The sequence below is a fragment of the Oryzias melastigma genome, linkage group LG21 (genome assembly GCF_002922805.2).
Source record: "Oryzias melastigma strain HK-1 linkage group LG21, ASM292280v2, whole genome shotgun sequence".
Taxonomy (NCBI): domain Eukaryota; kingdom Metazoa; phylum Chordata; class Actinopteri; order Beloniformes; family Adrianichthyidae; genus Oryzias; species Oryzias melastigma.
In genome coordinates, this window is record NC_050532.1 from 5,776,360 (window position 1) to 5,799,236 (window position 22,877).

Genomic DNA, 22,877 nt, shown 5'->3' on the forward strand with positions numbered 1-22,877 from the left:
AGAAATACTATTTTAAGTAAAATATTCTTTATATATGTCCTTCATCGTTAAAAAAAAAAAAAAATGCCCCAAGAATATGTTAAAAACACCAAAAACAGTATTTTCATTGGAGTGGGTCTTTTAGGAAAAATAGAAGATTAACTATTGATAAGATTAGAAAAATCTCTTTAAAAGTTATTATCCTTAAATGAACAATGTGATCATTTGACTAATTTTAGCCACAAGTCAATCAACCAAATTCCACCTTCTGAGATTTTCTTCAGAATTAGAGGGGAATTTAATAAACGAAAAATTAAGCTCTAACTCATTCTTAATTAGGTGATCAATATGAATTTATCAACTTAATGAATCAATTTTGTTGTTAAAAGTGCTTCCTGCCTTTATTTTCAGGCTAAACAATGATTCTAGTTAATTTATATCGATAATTCATCATTTTCTTCATAAATGATCCACTTTTACTAAGCTTAAATGATGAATTGTGTGATTTATTTTAAATTAAAACCAAATAAACCTGATTTAGGTGATAATTTGAAAACTATACAGACTGTTTATTGAATCAAATGAATTGTTTATCCAATCAGGAACTTTAAATAAAATCAAAGTGGTTTAGTAATGTGATAGTAATATCCACTTCTTTAAAATATGTTGTTAGGGGTTAGTTTTAAGGTTAAATTGCTTTTCTTGAAAGACTTTCACCAAGTTCGATTGTTGTGTTTTTTGGCTGAGGAACAGAAGCATCTTTTTGAATTTCTTAAAGAATATTAGACCATTCATTTCCTGTGAATGTAAAGGGTTAAACCTCAAAAAGTATAAAAGAAGAACACAGTCAGCACATCACACCATGTCAAGTTAAATAATTTACACTTTTTCTTTGACTCCAAACATCTTGTTTTTGACAAGAGAAAAGCAGGGGTAGCAAAAAAGGGTTATCTTGAAATATTAGCATTTTAATTATTGGTATTTCCTCTGTTTTAAGGTATTAGGATATAAATAAAAAACTACAGTTTGTGACCCTAAAACACTGACGTGGGGTCATTCCTGCTTTTGTTAAAATAAATATATAAATAAATAAACAAACAAAAAAAACTTAGATTTAAAAATAAGAAAATAACCAAAGGAAAAAATGTGTCAAAAATGTTCCTTTTAAAAGTACATTAATTGTAGATAGAACCTTTTCTATACAGGTGTTATGATAGACATAGTTCCATTTTTTAAGGACTCTAAATTTATCCATGGAGGGTAAAGAAGAAAAGACCCAAAACTGCATGAAATTTAGAGCAATCAGCAATTATTAGCTATTGTGCTAAACACCCGAGCACACAGACGAATCAGTGAGTATTCAAAAATGAAGAACAAGCAAGGCAGATGCAACAAAGGTGCACCATTTCCTGCGGGAATAGCAACAGCACTGCCTTCAGCAACATCAGATGAGAGAAAAATTCATGAGTGCAGAGACACACTCATTATCCAGCCTGAGACAAAAACACGCTTCTCTTTTAGACAAACGGGAGTAACTATTTATTCTTTTAGAAAACAACGTGACAGTTGTGATTGCAACCTTAATCTCCACTTAACGTGACAGAATGAACAGCTTATGGGGGGAGAGAATCACACATCCTAAAAACAGACTCGCGTGAAAAATGGGAAATCATTAAAAAAAGAAGATTATTTGAAGACAGATGAAGAGTGGTTAAAGGGAGTTTTAGAAAGATCAAATTCCTCCCAGGAAAACAGGACGGCTGCCATCCACCCTCCTACACATCCATGTGCTTAGAATAAAACAAACTCAAGTCTGGAAGAAATGATCTGCGGTTTAGTTTAATGCTCAAATGAGTTGAATAAAACAAAATGATATACCCGTTTATGTGGATAACTTGCTTCACCTGCTTATACTGCAAGCTGAGAAAAAGTTGAACTAATAGATTTACTTCTTTACCGCAGTTACTTTAAATGATATGCAAAGATAATCAATTATGGTCTCGTTTGACCATATCGACTGTTTTCGCCGTAAATGTTTATGTTTTGTAATTCTATTAAGATAATGTTTCTATAAATTGTAGTTTGAACTGAATTGAAAAAATGGTTTGGATTTGAAAAGTTGTCAAACTTCAAAGTCCTTTTCAAACTTTAAATATGGTCATTTACTGTTATACTTGTGTTTATCATGTTCATTTTATCAATTCAAAAAAAAAAAAAAAATAAAAAAAAAAACATGATTTTCTATTTGGTAATGTTAAAGTGCACCAACATCAATGACAACCAACATTAGTGTTTTAAATGTCTCAAATAAATGTATTTCTTTACCATCTTTTAGACTTCTATATCTCCTTTGAAATTATTTTTACCTCTACGGGATTTCTAATTATTAAATCAAAAAATATTTATTAAAATAATGATAACAGAATTTTCTTTTCTTCACAATAAAATAAAATTCTTAGTAATATTTTGGGCCAGAATTCACAGAAAATATCACGTATACACCACATCAATTTTTGTAACCATCAGAAAGTCTGAACTACATTAGAAAAATATCATTACAAATGTAAATGAAGCATTTTTAAAACAAAAACAATAGCCATCATTATTTGATTTTTTTTAAAGCAACTGTTTGGGAAAATTTAATACATAACATAGCTTGACAGAAAAAAAAAGAACTTTGGCATAGGCACAAACAAATAAAAAAATGTTAATGTAGCCTTTTATCCATACATAGTTAACATAGCAGTTCTTTTTATTTTCAGTTTCTTGCTTTCTCCTGGTGTTCGTTTTTTTTTTTTTTTTTGTACTGAACTTCAGTAATTTTGGCTAAGTCACCTTTAATTAACACACAAAAAAAGACAATACTGACTGTCTTTTAATGATGGAATGATAAAAGTTTTCTCAAATACCTCAGATACAAAAACTTATTTTTTCATTTAGTCTTTTTAATATTGTCTATTCTGACTTAATTAGGCTGTGACTCGATCAGCAGGGATTAAACAGGTTTCAAAAATAGATGGATAAGGATATCTGAAATTTTACGTTAAACAAAGCCAACCAAAATTGTATAAGTGCTAATGAAACTGTGACAGGTTCTCATCAGTGGAGTTATAATAGTTGCATGAATTGTTAATTGTTAAAAAAAACATAATTAAAAGATAATCTAACTTAAAAAAAACAGCAACTTTTTAATACACTGCACATGAAAAATCAAAAACAAGCCTCAGGCAAAACAAAGATATTTTCATCATTAGCAAACTAGTATTGTTTTTAATAATAAAGACAAAACTACAAAAAGAAAACCAAAAAAAAAAACAAAAGAATGAACCTGTGTAGGGTTAATAACGTTTTTCTTTAGGTTTAAAATGCATTACTGGCTTTCTGTGGGATTCAATCATTAAAACAATTAAAACATTTTTTGGAAAAAGGTTAAAGAGTCTATATCATGCTACTGTTAAGCCTTTTAAGAGTAAACCATATCCCGAAATATCATAATATATTACCTTTGGGACACTAAAGAATAGTTGTTCTTAATTGTATTGTTATTAAATGAAATAAAAATAAAAAAATATTAATTATTGTCGACTTGATTTCCACTTTGAAATCTGCTCATCTGCTTATCAATCTCCATCCAGCAAAATGTTGTTTTGCATTCACATGTGTTCACTGTTTATTAGATGATTGTAACCAAAAAAACTTCAAAATAAGATATTTTCATATGGTGTATTTCTTTTGACTAAAAATTGCTGTGAAATAATACATTTTTGACACAAAGGCACATTCTTAAAACAGATATTTCCCCCTAGAATGACTCATAGGTTGATAGTGCTGCTCTTCACATGGATGAGTGTTATTTCAGAGCACACAGGGGTTAGGCTCTCTGACTGAGAGTGGACGTGACAAAGCAGTTTGACATTTACAGCATCCAGATGCTCTACCCCATGGGGCTTTTGGCTGAATGGAGTGAGGTGTACACGTAAGTGTGTGAGATGGATCGAGCCTGAAAATGTCTTCTCGTTTGTACAGAATTGCTGTCATTCTTCCAAGCTCCCGGTTTTTAATGTTTTGTCATTTTTAGCCATCACATTGCCAAGACAACATGGAGAGCCAGCTGAAAAATGGTGGCACAACCTCTTCAATATGCAAATACAGCTTCCCCATTCTGCTCGGTGCATGATAACCTTCTAATCTTTTGCACACCTTACTGTTTTTTTCATGCCTTTAAAAAAAAGATGAGCTGAAAATTAACCAGCTTCACGTGAGCATCCAAAGACCTACAGACCTTTGTGAGCTCAAAATGTCACTAACAATTTCGGCATATCACATGCAGGGCAAGATGCTCCCCTCCTGCAGTTTGATGTTTCCTAGCTTATGCCTTAGTCACATGCACTAACTAGTTGGGGGTGGGGGTGGGGTGGGGTTGACCCATACAGGGGCTACAGGTTTTCAGGTGGTGGTGCATGGCGAGAAAATTGACTCATCTGATTTGTGTGTGAGTTAGTCTTGATTTGTAACCCATACGATACATTTTGTGTGTAACTTTATGTACTTGCAATTGTATTTTCAGATGTACAAAAATTATAAAAAAAAACAAAAAAAAACGTAAACATTAAAATTACAACAGCTTGAAACTAAGAACACATACACATCTTTAAAACTGATGAACAAATTACCTGATACACACGGCCAGAACTACATTTACACACAAATTGAATTTGAGACTGAGCCGATCAGCACTACGTCCTACTCCGCCCCTTGGGTGTGGAGAAGGACCTGGCGCTGCCTACTCGTCCCAGAGAGCCGGGTGTTGTACCGATCGACTCAGTCCGTTCTCTGAGTGTCAAGGAGGACCTCGCACCATAAGTCCCGTGATGAAGACGCTGCAGGGAAAGCGCAGCAGCAAAAGAGCGCAGAGGATAGAGAAACTTAAGTGTTGAGTGTTTAAAAAATTGACATTTAGGCTTTTTTATATTAATTATCGGCATATATGTTTAAAAAAGTGGGAAAATGTCAAGTTTCACCAGATAATATTCACAATCTATGTTCAATGTGCCTGATAAGAAAACTGTGATGACCCAGCATTCTAGCAGCATTTAAACGCATCACTTAGACATAAATCATAGAGACCTGAAAAGTGTCTTACATCAGAATTGTGTGTAAGCGCGGTTTTATGTGTGCGTTACAAGCGATTTGAGCGTAATTTTTAAATATTTGTGTGTGTAGTTAGTTTCAAGCTGTTGTAAAATATGTAAATTGTATTTTGCATTATTTTAAAAATGTGTTTTTTTGTCCATGTGAAAACACTGCAAGTACATAAAGTTAGGAACAAAATCTATTGTACGAGTTACAAATCTAGAATTACGCACACACCATCCAGATGAGTCAATTTTCTCTCCACAGTGGAGGGCTGTAGGCAGTTGGGTCCGAATCTTCAATTATAGTTACACTCTCCTCAGCAACGTGCATTTCACTTCCAATGAAAAGTCTATGTAAATGTGTGTAAATGTGTGTTTTGGGCTTCAACGTTCAAAACTGTCATGTTGCAAGTTATTTGAGCTACAAATACAAACCATGGGCATGTTGAAAGTTAGGCCCAATCCAAATTCTTCCCATTTGATGGGAAACGGGTGTCCAAAATAGTTTTTCTACGGGTAGAGCAAAGGGACTTTGAGTTCTGTATCCCTCCACCGGTAGTTAAGCCGTGTTGCCCTGTGCCACGGTGGAGAGGCACTTTTCTTCATGTGGGTGTGCTCTGACGCACAGAAGTTTACATTTAAATGTAGGTAATGACTTGCTTTTGCATGATCTTTTTAAAGTTAGAAAACTGACGTTTTTTCTGAGCGCTAGCAGCTCTGTGCTAACGTAGCTGATTGGTGACTATTGATATATTTGTTAGTTACGAAATTCAGCAAAGTGGCAACCGTTTGAAAAGTGATCGTGGAGGAGAAATCCATACTTTCTTTCATAGCTGTGTGAGAAAAAGCCTGGAGCGAGATTCATAAGATTTGCACCACTTTGACGTTTTGCAACAACCCTCTTCCGACTGTAGTTGGTGGACATGCGCTAGTAAACGGTAGAAAAAGAAGAAGTTAATCCCTGCATTTTCCGTATGGGCTAAATGCACGTGCAAGCAAGTACTATTAGAGCACGTAGCATGTCTGGTGTGTCTGCTTTAAGGTGAGTGCATGTGTGACTTTCAGCTCCCTTGAGGTTCATGCATGCAAATGGAACATACTATAGTTGTGTATGTGGTAAGTGTATAACAAAGCATTTGTAAGGATAATGTAAGTTATAGCATGCCTGTGTCTCACCTACTTCTTTCATACATGGTTTTTAAGTGTTTGCTATGACTTGTTGCTGCAGCATGTTCTTAAAAAATATGCGAATGACCATTTTTGCCTCTACTGTCTCATCAAGTGGTCTATGATCTTAAAATTATGTATGGGGCATCTGCATGACCTCTACCAACACATTCTCTCTATCAACGTTTGGTTAAGGACATCACTTTTTGACGCTTTGGGTGTCCCTCACTCATTGTTTTTTGACATGCTGGCTGTTTGCAAAATCAAGGGTCCGCAACCCTTGGTATGAGGTACCAGATGAGGTAACCCACGCGGACTGGTCCTAGCTCGGTACTGGTACTCTAACCCTAGTGGGTACCAGAAGTGGCACTGGATGCGAACCGGTACAGGATTAGGGTTAGGTACATGGTACTTAACCACTACCATTTCACGACACACAGGTTGGAGACCCGTGATTTAATATGAACAGCCAGCACGTCAAAAAACGACATGTTGGACACACCCAAAAAGTGACGCGGAGAGGCCCTTAGCCACAACGTCAATATGTGACGAGCTGAGAGTGTGAATGTGTTGCAATTCCAGATTTCTCAATTTTTCAATAGCAGACAGCCATAAGGGCAGTTGTGACGAAGATATGTCTTTGCAACTCTTTCTCACCTTTTTAATAGATGCTATTTATTTATTCTGCCAAACACCAGGTGCACAAAGAAGAAACAATCACACAAATGTGCATGCTGAAGTTTCACAAGCAGAAGCAGAAACTCACTAAGTTGCAGTTTGGCATTTAACCAAACAACCGTAGCGTCATTCTGTTGATGACAAAGCTTGTTAACCTAAAGTGTCTTCAGGAGGCTTTTTGGTTTTGTTTTGTTACAGCAACAAATGAAAAAAAAAGCAACAGAATGAATGACTAAGCCCTGCTTACTATGCTCTTGATGCTAATGTAATTTTAAGAAGACTTTCAGATTCGCTGCTTGCATTTTAAATCACCAATTTATGCTAAGCCACTTAAAACAATCGTAATACCATATGACAGTCTATTTAGTGTTACATAAAACTCGGTCTCCCAAGGCAACTTTCAATTGTGTTCATAAAAAGTGATCCGATGTCATTAGGCATCTTGATTCCTTGGATGAAGGGGATCGACGCATCTTTCCTGAAACAGGTCCAGCGGAACTGTTGCAAATCAGAGAAGCAGACTGGCTGCTTCCTCGTGCTTTGTCTGCTTGCACAGATTGTGGAGGGGCACAAACGCTCTCTCTGCTGCAACACAAGATGAGTATAGCACATGTGCAAGTAGTGGGCACAACGGAGCAGCGCTCACACAGGAATTGTCACCAGCAGACTGCATGGGCTATGTTCTGGCACCTCCTGCAGAGACAGTTTTCTCTCTCCTGTTTACTGAGATTAAGGAGAAACTGAGTGGGATGACAGACTGTTTCACTAGAGCAAACTGCTCAGTCTAAGCGCTGGTTACAAAACAAATAAAGCTGAGAAGATCAGTAAACCACATCCTTGTTTTTTGCTTTTTCAATTAAAAGAAACTCTTTTTCGCTTATTAATTTCTTTAGAAAGCCATGGTTAAACTGGACTGTGACCCCTCCCCAATTGTGTTCCAAACAGGAAGTACCAGCTAGCTCCAAGAAGCCAAAATCCCATAGACTTCTACGGAGAAATAAAAAGCTATTACTCAGTCATTCTATTTGCCAGATTAACCAATCCTGCTCTGCTATCCTTTATAAAAAAAATCAAACACATTTTTTTTTTATTTGAGGTTATTGAAGTTATAAACTTGCCCATCAAACATTTATTTGAAGTATGTGGCCTCACATTGAACGTTTGAAACGTTTGACAGATTCCAGCAAAATTAGTCCTGATTGGTGAGAGTGGTTGCCATAGAAACATTGACTCAAACTGACTTGGACCGATCTCTTCTTATATTGACATCGTCTGCCTCCAACATGGCGGCGTGTGTCCGTATTGCGAAAAATGGCACCTGGATTGATTTCATTATGTTAAAGTCATTTTCTACGGGTGGGGGGGTGGGGGGGTGGCAGTCAGTGGGTTAAATAGAGTTTGGAATCTCAGCGTTATTCACGCTATCAATAGTATTGCGAATCAATATAACAAACTTTATAACAACATAATACTAAACATTATATTACCTTGGTAATCTAGGATATATAGCTATTTTCTAAATAAATATATATTTGTATTTTTTTAAACCTTTTTTTTTAATAATTCAACACACAATATGTTACTTTAACACCCTTTCCAACATTAAAATAAAATTAATAAGTATATATGCGTCTTTATGATAATTACTTACATTTTAAGGCAACAAACAAACAAAACTCCAACTAAGAACTAAAATGCAGGCTGACCTTTTTTGTATTCTTCTTTTTAGATTTAGGGAAAGAGGGGATCGGTTATCGTTCATGAGTTGAAATATCTCGATAGTTCACCATACCAATATTTTGTCCCAGATCTAGGGTTAAACCCAAGAAAGTCTCTTTAACTAAAAAAAATATTTTGGCTAATGCAGTGAGAGCATTAAACCCCGGGATCATAAGATAAAATGAAGGCACCTCTTAACTTATCACAGATTGGACTCCATGGAGCTGAGTCATGAATCTGGCTGCAAAGAAGGTCTTAATGTAACTTTATGGTTTGTCTTTCTGAACCCTCAATGTCTTAATAATATCTAATGTACTTTGCCATTTCTACCCTTTTAGAGCACACTTTATGACTTATCTAGTTCCAAAGCACAACAACTGAATTAGATTTTTTAATATATTTATAATTATAAGTACAAAAATGTAATTTTGTTGACTATTTTCTCCCCATTTAACAACATACATACTCATTTATATATCGCAGTTTGCTTTTCAAAATCTCTATATTTTATATGGATTTTGTGTTTTTTTCCCCACCCTTTTTTCTTCTTGCTAGCCACATTTCCTCTCCTTAAGTGGCCCCGCACACAGAGTGGGAAATGACCGTAACCTTGAGAGGTTGTCTGAATGCGGAAAATTGGAGAGATCCAGGGAGTAAAGATCAGTGTTAAATAGAAAAGGAAGGTTCCAGAAAATCAATAACCTCTGGCTTATGAGGGATAAGTAAAAACGGTTCAATTCACTTGACCTCAGTAACCCCCCAGTGAGTTAGTGGGATATCAGCCTCTGTTTTTGTATCTCTAGAGGCAGACGACAGACTAAGACGCATCCGCTGTTTGCTATTTTTAATGATGCAAGATGGTTATTTATTCTTAAACTGCACACCAGTTCTTCTTTTTTATTTGGGGATTTTTTGTTTTAATTTTAAGGACATCCTTTATTTCAGTAGGAGGCAGTTGAGGGGTTTATACAAAGACTGTCAGCAGTGCGTGTATGTCATAGGGGAAATTGAGGGTTAATGAGAAGACTAAATCCGTAAGGAAACTTCATTAACCTTCTTCTACCACTCTTCAACCATTGAACAAAACAAAACCACCACCTGTATATAGCTGAACATTGTAGATGATCAGTAAAAGAACAAGGTAAAAATGTATCATTTGGACACTTAAAATAAGAGATATCCCCTACATGTTCCTGTTACAAGTACTAATGGCTAAATCTAATTAACCAAAATAAAAAAAAAAATAAAAAATGTTATGAGTTTCAAGAATCTAAACGAGGCATGTCCAAAGTGTGGCCCATAGGCCAAACGCAGTCTGTGTTCACATTTTCACCGACTTGCATGCTAATAAAATCAATAATATGCGATCCTCCAAGACTTTCTAAGAAACTGTGTGTGCGATTTATTGTTTGTAACTAACTAAATGACATTATGAGCCATTGTAAAGCTGTGGCAACAATCAGTGGTTACCTTCAGAGCCTTTAAGACCAAACGAAAAGAACAGAATATTCTGTTTCTGTGATCAAAACCCACAGTGGTTTATTTGTTTTTTTCTGTTCACATGACATACATTTAAAAGTGAATAATATGTAACAGTTCATTAATAATGACAAAAAGGTTTTTTTCAGATTTTCCTTTATTTTAACTCTAGTCCTCAAATATAGAATTCACAGTAATTTTGGTAAACATTTATTTAGATGTATTCCCCTTTTTTGTGACGAAATCAAAAGTATCTTCTTGCAATAAGCATTTCAGTAAATAGTAATTTGCATTTGATGTTATTATGAAGGTTCAAAGAATGCAAGCTGAATGGTTGGCCGTCACATTTTCACTGCTCCAATTTTAGTCCTATTTGTAAAAAGTTTGAATAACCTCTGAACTAAATGATAAAAAAAGTAGTAGTTTTCCTTTACAGCAAATTTTCCACTGGAAAAAAAATGCTCCTAGTGATGTGATGCAGTAAAATACATGACTGGTGAACATGACAAAACAAATGTAAAAACACATATTTTCTTTAGCTTTTTTTTTTGGCAGCAGTAATACTTTTAAAAAGTGATTTATAAATCACACCTATAATCTCAAACTGAGAGAAAGTACAAAATAAAGCTACGCAAAAATTATAGGTTCCCTGTGTAGATTTAAAAAAAAGAATGACAGCAAAAACAACAACTAAGAAACTGTCAGAGTGGAAAAGAAAGGTGGTGGAGCTTCCTGCTTTGAGGGCTATTTTGGTTTGAAGCCCCTCCGGAGTGGAAGCTGCCACTTCCTCTCTGCTCCAAAGAGAGCAGGTGGTTAATCAATTATGTGTTATCTCCAAATGCTGCGGCTAGTTGGACACGGACAGATCCAGACTGCAAAACACGCACAAATACAGGCATCGACAAGCAGACTGTCTGGCTTCACAGCTAGAAACACGCACATCGCACCAGAAACGTTTAGGTGGTTTAAAAAAAAGAAAAGAAAACCCATCAGATAAGTATGGATGGTTTAGCAAAAGGAAGGACAAGTGCAGGGAACCTGTCTGTGGAAAGCACCCACCTGCCAGCCCTGAAACACTTTAATCATTTGAGGGCCAATTACTCTGGAGCTAGACAGAGCGGAACAGAAACTCACACTTCACTCCCCACAACTTCACTCCCCACAACTTCCAGATGGTCCTCCAGACTTGATCTGCACTGCCTATCTTCACTCTACCTGCCTGTTCACTCGGCACAGCTGCCCTCAAACCAGACGAACAAGTGAAGAAAAAAAAGGCTTTTCTCAAGTGATTTTACAGGGACTGAACATTAGCTGAGTGGAGGGTCGTGACAGTTATTACTATTTATTTAGATTATTGCATGCAAAGTCAATTTCAGATGTAAAATATTGTCACTTTCAGTCATTTTCACTTAGAAATTGCATTATTGGGTTTGAAATGCATGGAGAGATTTTACATTTTAGAAATTAGCATAATTGTTTTCAACAAAAAAATGTTTTTTTTTTCTTGTTAGTTTTTCATTTAGCAACTTACTATTTTACTATTTAAATCTTTATGCAATTTAAATTGGTAAATAAATAAACTGCCAGGGCGTGTTGTTGTAGAACCCAAAAGCAGGACACCAGGCTTGATGGCAGGAACTTAAAATGTTTAATAAATTGACCAAAACCATGGCGAAACAACCCAGTGACAGATCAGAGCGGGTTTCAACACTAAAGAACTGAAAACCAGACACTTAAATACACAAGGTTGATTAACTATACTAGGGGCCAGCAACGTTTATGACATGAAGTGCCAGTTCAAAAAGTTCTCCTTAACAACTGTCCCATCACCAACTATAATGCAAACTCTGCTGTCGTTCACCCTTCGGCCTGTCCCGCCAGGGATCACGACAGTGAATTAGCTTTAATTGATTCGCACAGGTGGTGAGGCAGAGTTTTTGCACCGGATGCCCCTCCTGACACAATCCTGTATTTTCAAGGGAGACCCAGTTAGGCAGCAGCGCAAAGGATCTTATCTAAGAACCCTCACTGGATTTTAGCTCATTTTCCGCCCTGGGAACCGAATCCAGGTCCTACACCCAACCAACTGAGCTATCCAGACACTTCCAACTATAATGCAAACCTTAATGTAAAGAAATACTAAAACATTTCCAATATATCTAAAAAGAATGTGTATTTAACAAACAGCAGTTTAAATAGCTTTTTAAAACATATTTTAGCATTACCTCAAAAAAATGATTTACTAAAAAATATTGCACAAAGAAAATAGGCCAAATTGAAATAGTATTGTACTTATGTTGGTTTAAAAACCAAAAGTAATAGATTTGTGGTATGTCATACCTACATGAAGAGGGTAGGATGCGTCTCAAAAAATATCCTGAATATTTCAAAGAAATTCACAACCATTAAGATAAAAAAGTATGTTTTATGCTTTTTTATTATTGTTACATTATGAGACAGGACCTGAGTAACTTATTGTAAGTTATTTCTGAATGTTTTTACTTTTTTTTGTTAGTTTGCTATTTATAGTGATTTAAATTTTCACCAAATGGACAGCACCATTCTTTATTTTCACCTCTAGTAAATGCAGTGGTGATATCGGAATAGAGCTGTGATAGAAAAAGCCTGGAGAAAGATTCACGAGATTTGTACCACTTTGACATTTTGACAGTCTGCTCCAACTGTAGGTGGTGGACATTTGCTAGTAAACATTAGAAAAATAATAAGAAGAAGTAGCCCCACCCTGCTTGTCCAGTGTGAACAGAAACAGCTAAATAGACGTTCAAGAACGTGGGTTCACATGTCTGGAGTGAATGTAGTTTAAGATGCAGACAAACCTATTTACGATCCTTTACAGACAAGGACATACCAAAAGCCCACAGCATTTAAAAGGGTCAACCTCAATATGGGTGCATGTGGCTAAGACATACGGCACATGTTGATTACTCCCTTCAGATTTAGAACCAACCACTAATTCACTACTTTATCACATTTACAAAAGTCTCTAATTGTGATACAACTGATAAATTACAAAGAGCACTTTAAACACCAGTGTAGCCGTTTTAAAGAAAGCCTTTTAAAAATAATTTCCTAAGGACCCCTGAAGTTCTACACATGACCTATGCTGCTGTATTAGTCATTTGCTTCTTTTTTTGACAGACATAGTCTTGCTAACACACAAACAGTTAATAGTAGCTTTACGGTACAAGAGGATGCGTCAGAGAAAGAAACCTTTTACTGTTTGATGTAACGCTCAGGGCTCAGTAGGAAGGCAGACCTGTTTATCCCTCTGGTTATCCCTCCATCCACATTTTTTTCTTCATACTCTGAGAGCTTATGTGAGAATACAGCATCTTCGCATTTTTTCATTTCACCCTAGCACACTTGCTTCCCCTCTATCCCTTTGAGCGGGGTGTCTTTGCTTCTTCACGGCTCAGGGCAGTAAAAACTCCTCAAGGGAATGTGGACAGTTGTCCATCCTCTTGGAGACGTGGATTCCAAATTTACTCAGCTAAACATTAAAAAAACTATTTGGATTACACCATTGGGGTCGATGCTACAAAGCTTTTGTCTTCTAAAGTTCACCCCTTTCATCACTGTATACTAATACTATACACATATGAAAACAACGAGGTGTTACAGTGAGCTAGATGTTCACTGCTTCTTTCTTAGTGCACAGAGGTGGAATTATACATTTGCCCATCAGACAGGGAAAACAGCACTTCACACCATCATATTCGTTTCTTGGTTTGTTTACCTGAAGGCAAGCAGGCGCTCGACCATGTGGTTTGTTGACGTCCACAGCTACAAGCTGCCATCCCCCAGCGGCGTCTTCATGGAACATCTGTGGCACAGGGGCAGCGCGTCAGTGGGAGAACGCACACAAACACACATATCATTCAAAGTACCAGAAAGAAAAACACAAAAAATAACCCTATGGCTACATCATCAGAAAACATCTGTGACCACAGAAAAAAAGCAGCTTCAGGCAAAGAATACCCAGATTGGTGCCCACACACACTAACAGGCTGCTAAACACAGAATGTAAGCCTAAGGACTGAACACCAGAAAGGAAAACAGCAAAGTCTTTTTTAATACACAAATTATTGCAAATGTTAATGTATCCTTAGAATACACCAGCAGCTTTTGACACTTTTACAAGTTTAAACTTTAATATTTCACGACCCAAAATACCTCTAAAAGAGGACAATAAAGAAAATCAGTAGTTAAAAGGCCAATTATAGAAATATATTCCTTTTTATAAGGTCACAACTGAACCAATTTTAACTATAAAGCAACCAAGTCCTGAACAGTATTTATTAAGAGTGAAGCCTCAAATATACTTTATATTATCCATGTCAGGGTTGCAAACAATACTTCATTTCTACTTTGTCAAAGACTGGACAGAATATCAAGTTCATGCATCCAGACAACCACATAAAAATGACACAAAGACACAAAGAAAGTCAAACTTTCTCCTCCAATAAGGGTAAAAGATTTCATAGCCTAATCTTTAATTAAGCTCCATTTAAGCCTTAATGAGTGAAAGACAATGAGGTGAGTTCAAGGAGTACAGAATGTGGCATGGGTTGTGTCTCTGAGGGCCGTTTTAAACCCAAGCTTCAACTCTGGGGAGGATGAAAAACAGATTATGAGTCTCTTTGATTGACATTTAGGTATTATGTCTATTTGTTTCCCTTCATCCAAGATAAAAAAACACTGTTAAAAAAATAGGCCCACGATTAATTCTGTTTAAGAAATATAAACTAATAGCCCTCCAAGGTTATAACAGTCTGTTGAGATTGAGACAAAAGCAACAAAGTTCTTATGTTGTACTATTTGCTAAGGTACATTGGTCACATCTGAGTAAATGTCAGCAATAAAAACTTTATCCCGCTTAAAAAGCTATTTCTACAGCACTCAAGCAAACTGGATGTTTAAAGAAGTCATAAATGTTGTGATGCATCCAATAAACAGCAGCTTTTACAACAGACTTTTGGTATACATGACAACAACAAGCTTACTGACGACATCACTTTGGCATTAAGCGTTTGATTGTTGTGTTTGTGGATTGGAAAAAAATAAAAGTAAAGTGTTCTTGAGACTTTTCATCATAAAAAATAACTCTCAGGTCTCTTATCTTCAAAATGTCAGGTCATAATCTCAAATCAATAATAAACATCTCTAATTGCTAATGTGTTTAAGGTGATTGGAGTGTCAAAGCTTGCTCTTATAACTGAGTGTGAATCTTTATAGGATAAACTTTGGTCTATATATAAAGTGATAAATATCAAACAAATAGAGCTGTCAAGTTATTGCATTAATTGTGATCAATTATTAAAGATATTTTAGCGTGTTATTTTTTAAATCATGTTAATTTCATTTTTGCATTGGATGGTTACTCCTGTGTTATCCAAACCTGGAGGAGTATTTTATCCATCTCATACCATGGTCATTTAGGAAAAATATAAATATTAATAGATTATTAGAACATTAGTCTTGGTATAGTTTTAAGTTTAATTTGTTTCTTTTACAAAAGCAGACTGTTTAATACCCGGTGTCATGGTAACAGCTTCACCTCGAAGCGCGCACAAAGTGCACTCCGCTTTGGCTCCTTTTTTGAGAAAGGTGTTCATCATGATAATCAGGGTCACCGCTCATTTTTGTCAAGATGATGAAGCAAAACTTTATTTAAAAAAACAACAAAGACCAAAGTCTAAATAGTTAAAATCCTCCACTGTGTTTCACTTCTTCCTTCTTAAAATCTCTTCTCTATTTTTTTCTGCTTCATTCCAATATTTAAAATAATCAAATTCACCAAATAGACTAAAGGAAACTATAAAATGTAAGTTTTAAAATCCTTGCGATTAAAATTGATTCATTTGATTAATTAATTACAGGTTACAACCAATTAATTGCACAAAAAATGTATCGCATGACAGCACTAATCACAAAACCACCCTAAAAAGAAAGTTTTTTTTTTTTTTTTTTTTTTTTTTTTTTTTTTTTTATGAAAATGTCCTTAAAATGCCCTAAATTGGTGTATCTTAAAAAAAAAGACATTTAAATTACTCTTTGAAAAAGCTGATGATACAAACTTCTGTGTAAATAAAGATGAGAAGAGCAGTCATTTCATTTTTGTTTAAACCCCTGCATGCAGAACGGTGCATCCGACCTGTGTTGTAGCTGTAGATGTGGTGCTGCTCCTCGACCCCCACATCTGTTGAAACTGCACTCTGATCTCAGCAAATGTCTCAATGATAACGGCAATGAACACATTCTGAGGGAGAAAACAAACAATGCTGTGAGGAGTCATTTCTGCTGAAGAATCATATATTTTTATTCATCAGCTGGTGAGTATTCTGCAAATAAATGAAAGGTGAGAAGAGACAGAAACCTGTACCTTAACAAGCCACGCCAAAAAGAAAATCAGAGTGATGAAGTAGAAGTATGAGCGCCAGCGAGGGAAACTGTCAATGGCTCTGTACATGAGAAACACCCAGCCCTCCTGAGATGCAGCCTCGTACACAGTGAAGATACTTGTACCTGAAGAAAAACACAGGAAGATGCAGATCATTTACTGAAACTTTCCTCACATGCATGTGCATAAAACTGATTTTTCTTGGTGTAGCTAACAGAGTGTGGTATTACATATCACATTTTGAGCATTTGTGCGTTAAGTCTTTTTTTAGGGAGTGACTTTTGTCCCACCATATTGAAAGCAACAGTCACAGTTTTGAGAACAACATTTTCTAAATTGCAAACAAAATTTAAAGTGTTAAGTATAAAACTTAATAATTTGCAAATGAAAATATTTAAGATTTGCTTTCAAGAACTTTTTTTTTGCTTTCAAAAAACATTTTTTGCGCTTGCAAACTTTTTTTTGCTTTCAAAAAATATTTTTGCGTTTGTAAAGTTTTTGTTTTGCTCTGTTCCGTACATTTATAGACACGTAAAAACTCACACACATTCAGCAATTTTGATGCCAGAAAACTTTAAATCAAAACGTTCAGCTTGTTGAGTACATTACTGCTTGTACTTTAGGTATTCATAAACTTCATAGTTTTTGAGGCAAATATGCCCCATAGGAAATGAATGAGAAATTGCTTAAATCCTTCAAAACTTTGCGCACTTTGAAACTTAGGGAACTTCCGCATATACTTTTAGCTAGAGACACCATTCAAACGTTTTTATGTTCAAAAACCACTGGGTTTTTAGGTTAAATCTAGCATGCAGCTTTTATTTGAACAACATGCTGGCACACTTTGGCTAATTTTGAAACATTTCTAGTTTTTTTGGTCAAATTTGGAGTTAAGCTAACATTTTAAGATTATGTCAGCTGTTTTTTTTTTTTTTTTTTCTAATTTAGACGTTTCTAGTTTTTTTTGGCTAATTTGGAGTTAAGCAAACATTTTAGTATTATGCCAGCTGTTTTTGGCGAGTTTAGACAGGTTTCCATTTCTTTAGGCAAATTTGGAGTTAAGCTTACATTTTAGCATAAGACATATTTCCAGCTTTTTGGCTAATTTGACATTTAGCTAATATTTTAGTAAGCTTTCAACTTTAACATTTTAAGCTAACTGCTCTAGCATCTTTAACGGCCATATTCAGCTTTGTATTTTAGGCAAGGTGTTTAATTTTTTTTCCGTAGCCCCCTATTGAGTTTACTATCAGGATTGCCTCAATGTCAGATGTAAAATATTTAGTCTGTATAAAATTGAAATTACTATTTTTTAAAAGTGAAATTCATTTTTATTGAAAGTCATTGGACTTCTTGAATGATTGGGTAATAATAAGTGATAATTATTAGTTATTATTTAGTTGAGGCATTTTTTCCAACTGAGAGAAAAAACAAAACAAAAACAAAGCTAGAGATAACAAGTTGACCTTAGGTCATTTTGCTATTATGTCACCGGTCTGACCCCCAAACCAAACTGAGTTTGACACCCCTGGTTTAAATTCAAGTAAAAAGTGTGGTGGCTTAGTTAGGATTCGGCAAGAGCCTGCAATGCCAAGTCAAGATATGCTGCCAAATTGTCTTAAGAAAGGTGACAATTCTCTTTTTTTCAGTCATGACATTTGACAGCTAGATGTTGTTTGTTTTGTTGAAAAGTATTGTTGAAAATTTCCAGAAAAGTTATTTCAAAAGTTTTTTTTTCTCTCCAGAAATACATATAGCATCAACTCTTCACTGGTTCTATTTAAATGTGCCTGAAAAATGTAAAAGAAAAAGTTTACCTAGTTCATTAAAGCCGCTGTAACCGAGCTCCTGCCGGCTGAGCCCCAGCTCCTCCAGATCCATGCACTTGAAGCCATGAGGACACTGGTAACCCTCACCATCAGGGGAGCAGTGTGTGTCAGGGATAGCCAAACTGTTCCATGTTACATGGCTATTAAAACAGTAAAAAGATTAAAAATGGTTATTTCTACTGGATGTTCCACATTATTATGCAAATTGTATTTAAGTGTGAAGAAGATCAAATTGTTTGTTTTTCAGTTAAACTGGTTGATTGTATTGAGTCTTAGGGCTCTATTCTGACGTCCTGGAAAAAACTTGAGCAGAAACTCTCCAAAAACTCAGAAGTTAGAAGAAAGCAAGAATTGTGACAAAATAAGGGTCTTGTGTTCAAATGTAACTTGACCTAATAAGATGTTTATGTTTGGAATAGTTTTTGATTTGAGTAAATATGACCTCCTTATGCAGCAAATTCAACAAATGGCAGTTTTCTGTTCTTTAGAATCAATTAAAATGTTGTAGAACTCTGTTGTAGGTAAGAATGTGGAAAAAGTGCATTTGAAGTAGAGCTGGGAATCACTAGGTACCTCCCGATACGATGCTATACATGACTCATGTGAACTTGAATTATCTGTGAATTATCAGAGTTAACAATAGCAAATATTAACAGCAGTGCCACTACTTAGTGCAAAATTGTTGTAAACAACAGAAACAGTCTTGAAACGCGCACTCCCTATCTACTTCCAAAGGAACGTCTCACCAAAGAATGAAAAATATTAAACGTTTTACAGCCTCTTCAAATGAAAATAAGAGATCAATACTTGGTGAGAACCCATTGAGAATCTAAATATTGTGATATATTGCAGTTTCATTATTTTGGCACACCCCTAATGTGAAGGTTTTTATTTTTGACAAAATATAATTTTTAGGGGGTTTGTTCAAAAACATTAAATATAGTATAATAGTTAGTGACTTCAAAATTATGTTGACTGTCATTTGCATTGTGAATTTAGAAAAATCATGGAAAAATATTGTTTGCGTGATCATTTGGAATGTGGTGTCTTAGAGAAAGCATTACTCAGAATAAAAAGAATAGAAGTAACATAAGGTTAAATGTTTCTAATCTGTATCCTTGTCTTCTAACCACAGGTGTTACCAAGAGCAGTTTAATTTCACTAATGAAATCTAATGCCTTCAAATTGCCTGCCCAGACACTCATCCAGATTGTTTATTAAGGGCTACATAATTCGAAGGGGATAATTTATTGGCCTATCACAAAAGGGCAATCAGAGACATTGTGGTGAGCTCAGATAAACCTCATTTTATCAGACTTTAAAAAAAAATTAAACATCAGCATTTTTTATGAAAGGATATTTCTATTCCTGGTGGAAAAGGGATGCCAAAAAACAGCAACACATGATAAACATTTTCATTTCAAGAAAAGCATTTAAAAAAAAATAATGGTAAGATAAAGCACTGTTAAATATTGATCAAACTTTTTATGAGCTCAGCAAAACTAAATGCATCTCAACCTGTGGAGTCTACTAATCTGTGTGTGTAGGAAGATGCACACTGCTTAGGCATGCAAGAGTAAAGAAAGATTAATGTGCTGACACAAACTGAACAATGTGTGGAAATTTTAATTAAATTAATGAAACTGCTGGCAGCAGCTTTCACCATAAAAGCCTCTTCTGAACATTTCTTATTTCCCTATATTTTAGCTAATATTTGGGACAAGAAAAAAATTCTTAAAAATCTGCACATTCTCTACACTGACTGTAGTGTTAGCTAAACAATTTTAAGAATTTAACTTTTACATTTAAGAGTTCATATGGTAATTTAAAATGTTCAAAAATCCAAAAGTAGATGTTTTCATTAATTTAAACAATTAACCCTTTAACACCAGAGCTCTAATGTTTCTGTTCTTTGATTCACTCTAATTTCTCAACCGTAAACATGATCAACTGTTGAAAAGTTACGCTAAAGATTTTGGGTCTAAGCATCACCGGCGACGCCTCGGGTGTTATAAGGAAGTTGTGAAAGGTCATCCTTACTCTTTTTGTGTGTCGTTTGTAACGCAGTGATGGTTGAATGGGCCGAACATTTGAACGCCCAAAATTCCATAAAGCAAAAGAAAGAAGAGCAGGAAGATGGAGACGCTCCAGATCTGTTCTCCGGACCGCCTACAAAGCAGAAGAAGGAGCCTTATTATTAGAGGATCATCTATGAAGTAATGGTAGCACCAGCATTAAATGTTGTGTCGCACTTTAGAATGTTGGTGATGCGTGAACGGGGCAGCTCGAAGCGGAAGTAGATCCTGAAGGCCCGGATCATTATCAGCGCTCGAGGTATCCTCAGCATTCCCCAAGGCGACATCTGATCTACAAGCTTTGCTATTTCAAACACCTGAAACAAACAGAGATGGACATGTCATGGACTTTGACACAATAAAAATGCAATTTTACACGTAATCTGGTTTCTCTTTTAAATATTTCATAAACCAGTCAAAAGTCCCACTCCAAAATTTTTTTTTCTTTTGTAAAATAATTCACAGTGATCTTTTTATTATGATTATGAAGATTTTAGTCAAAGTCAAAATGCCTTTAAGACATATTTTATGCACAGCAGCAGTAGCTCATTAGAAATACAATTCTGGGTTGTGGGCAGGACTGTTAAGTCGGAGCAACCCCACCCCCTTCCCCGTCGCAAAGAGCTCTGTTTTGTTTGCTCAGGCGCTAGCTTATCCCCTCAAGCTAGCTTTAGCTGTACAAAAATTACAACAACCATTATTGGATCAATCCAGTCATATACTTCTGAGCCTCAGGCTATCTCGGACTGAAGGCTCACCATTTCTCGCACACCTGAGCGTGAGCCGGCCAGCAGATTTCAGTAACTACGTCGTTAGCCTGAGCTTTTTCTAGCATCTGGTTTTCTGATCCAACGCGACTCAGAAACGCAGCTTTAATCACACTTTCTTTTGCATAAGTCCTCTCATGTGAAAAATGCTAAAATAACACGTTAAAAACACAAAAAAAGATTATTTTCATTGCAGTGGGTATTTAATATAAACATTAAATACATTAGAAAAACTCACAATTGCAGCATTTCTGAGTCTAGCTTTGCAACAAGTTCCCATGAGGTACTGAACCATCAATCATTTGATTGGAGAACTCTACAAATAATGGGGCAATTCACCTGCAGCACCAAGGAGACCCAGATGAAAAACACCATGAATCCATCAAACATACACCAGCGGTCTTTCACATAAGAGTTGTCCCCCTAAAAAGAAAGAAATCATGAGAAAAATACCAACAACTCCCAAGGACTTGAACTTTTCACATTCATTAATGCTTGATTTTCAGGTAAAAGTTCTGCTATGTTCACTCTGGACTCTGCAATGCAAGTTCAAGCGACCACTTCCAGCGTGAAGTCTATGTAAACACGCATATATATATTCGCGTTTCAAGCTTACGCGTTCAAAACTCTGGTGGTCATGCGTCAATGCACATGTTTTTTAATCAATTTTGAGGCTCTACGTACAAAGCAAGTGGCCATTAAAAACATGTTGAAAGTTAAACTAGTAATTCTTTGACCAATCTGGCATTCTGATTTGATAGTGATGTATGGGTGCCAACCGTTTGTTGATAATAAGATTATAAAGGAAAAACTAATAATTGCTTATGTTGGATGTCTTTTTGTTTGTATCACATGTACATAAAGACAAAGACGGTAGAAAAAAAAAAAAACAGAAAGAAAAACTGCAGTTTGCCAGAAATCTATTGTTTACTCCTTGATTGATTTCATACCTTATAACCAATATAATCTTGTTTATATCTGTGGTTTTTAAATTATGCTGAAGTTGCTCGATCAATTTTTAAATCTATTTTTTACATCCCTAATCGATACTGCTGTTACTCCCACTGCCGGATCGATTTTTTGATACGTATCTAATTCAAATTCAAATTCAAATACTTTTATTTATCCGTCACATATACAAAACTTTGATTAAAATCACATTCATCAGGATAAATCCATAAAAATTTCTTATTTTACATCCCTATTGCATGCACAACACATGCCTGGTATGAATGCAGCATCAGAGTTAAAAGTAGTTTAGAACTTCAAAATATACTAGAAGGCATAAAAGATCCAATTTCAATACATTAGTTTTTTTCGTATTATAGACAAGTATTTCCATCACTTTCTGAAAATCAGGCACAAACTTTTTCTCATGATACCATGTGTTTTAGTAAACCTCAACAGAGGCATGGTGATGCATCAACATAAGCAGTAGAGCGCAAAATAGTCGTACCCTGAACTGAGACTGACAACTACAAGTAGAACAACTACAGTACGTTAAAGAAACCTGTTTTCAACATGAGCGCCGGCAGTGCAAGCAAACAAAAAAGCTAAGAGGCCAGTAGAAATCCGTATCCTTAATTACCATGTACAAAGACAGAAAGACTGTGTAACAAGCTCTTAAG

General features: G+C 35.5%; 1 protein-coding gene across 1 annotated transcript in view; it reads right to left on the bottom strand.

The window, feature by feature from the left end:
* Positions 1-22,877, bottom strand: part of nalcn (sodium leak channel, non-selective) — a gene marked incomplete in the record, with an annotated part of 79,600 nt that overhangs the window by 41,891 nt on the left and 14,832 nt on the right. The window contains 7 exon segments of the mRNA XM_024287321.2: positions 13,915-14,001; positions 16,333-16,437; positions 16,561-16,703; positions 18,396-18,547; positions 20,448-20,576; positions 20,660-20,799; positions 21,589-21,672. Of these exon segments, the coding sequence (XP_024143089.1) occupies positions 13,915-14,001; positions 16,333-16,437; positions 16,561-16,703; positions 18,396-18,547; positions 20,448-20,576; positions 20,660-20,799; positions 21,589-21,672 (840 nt within the window).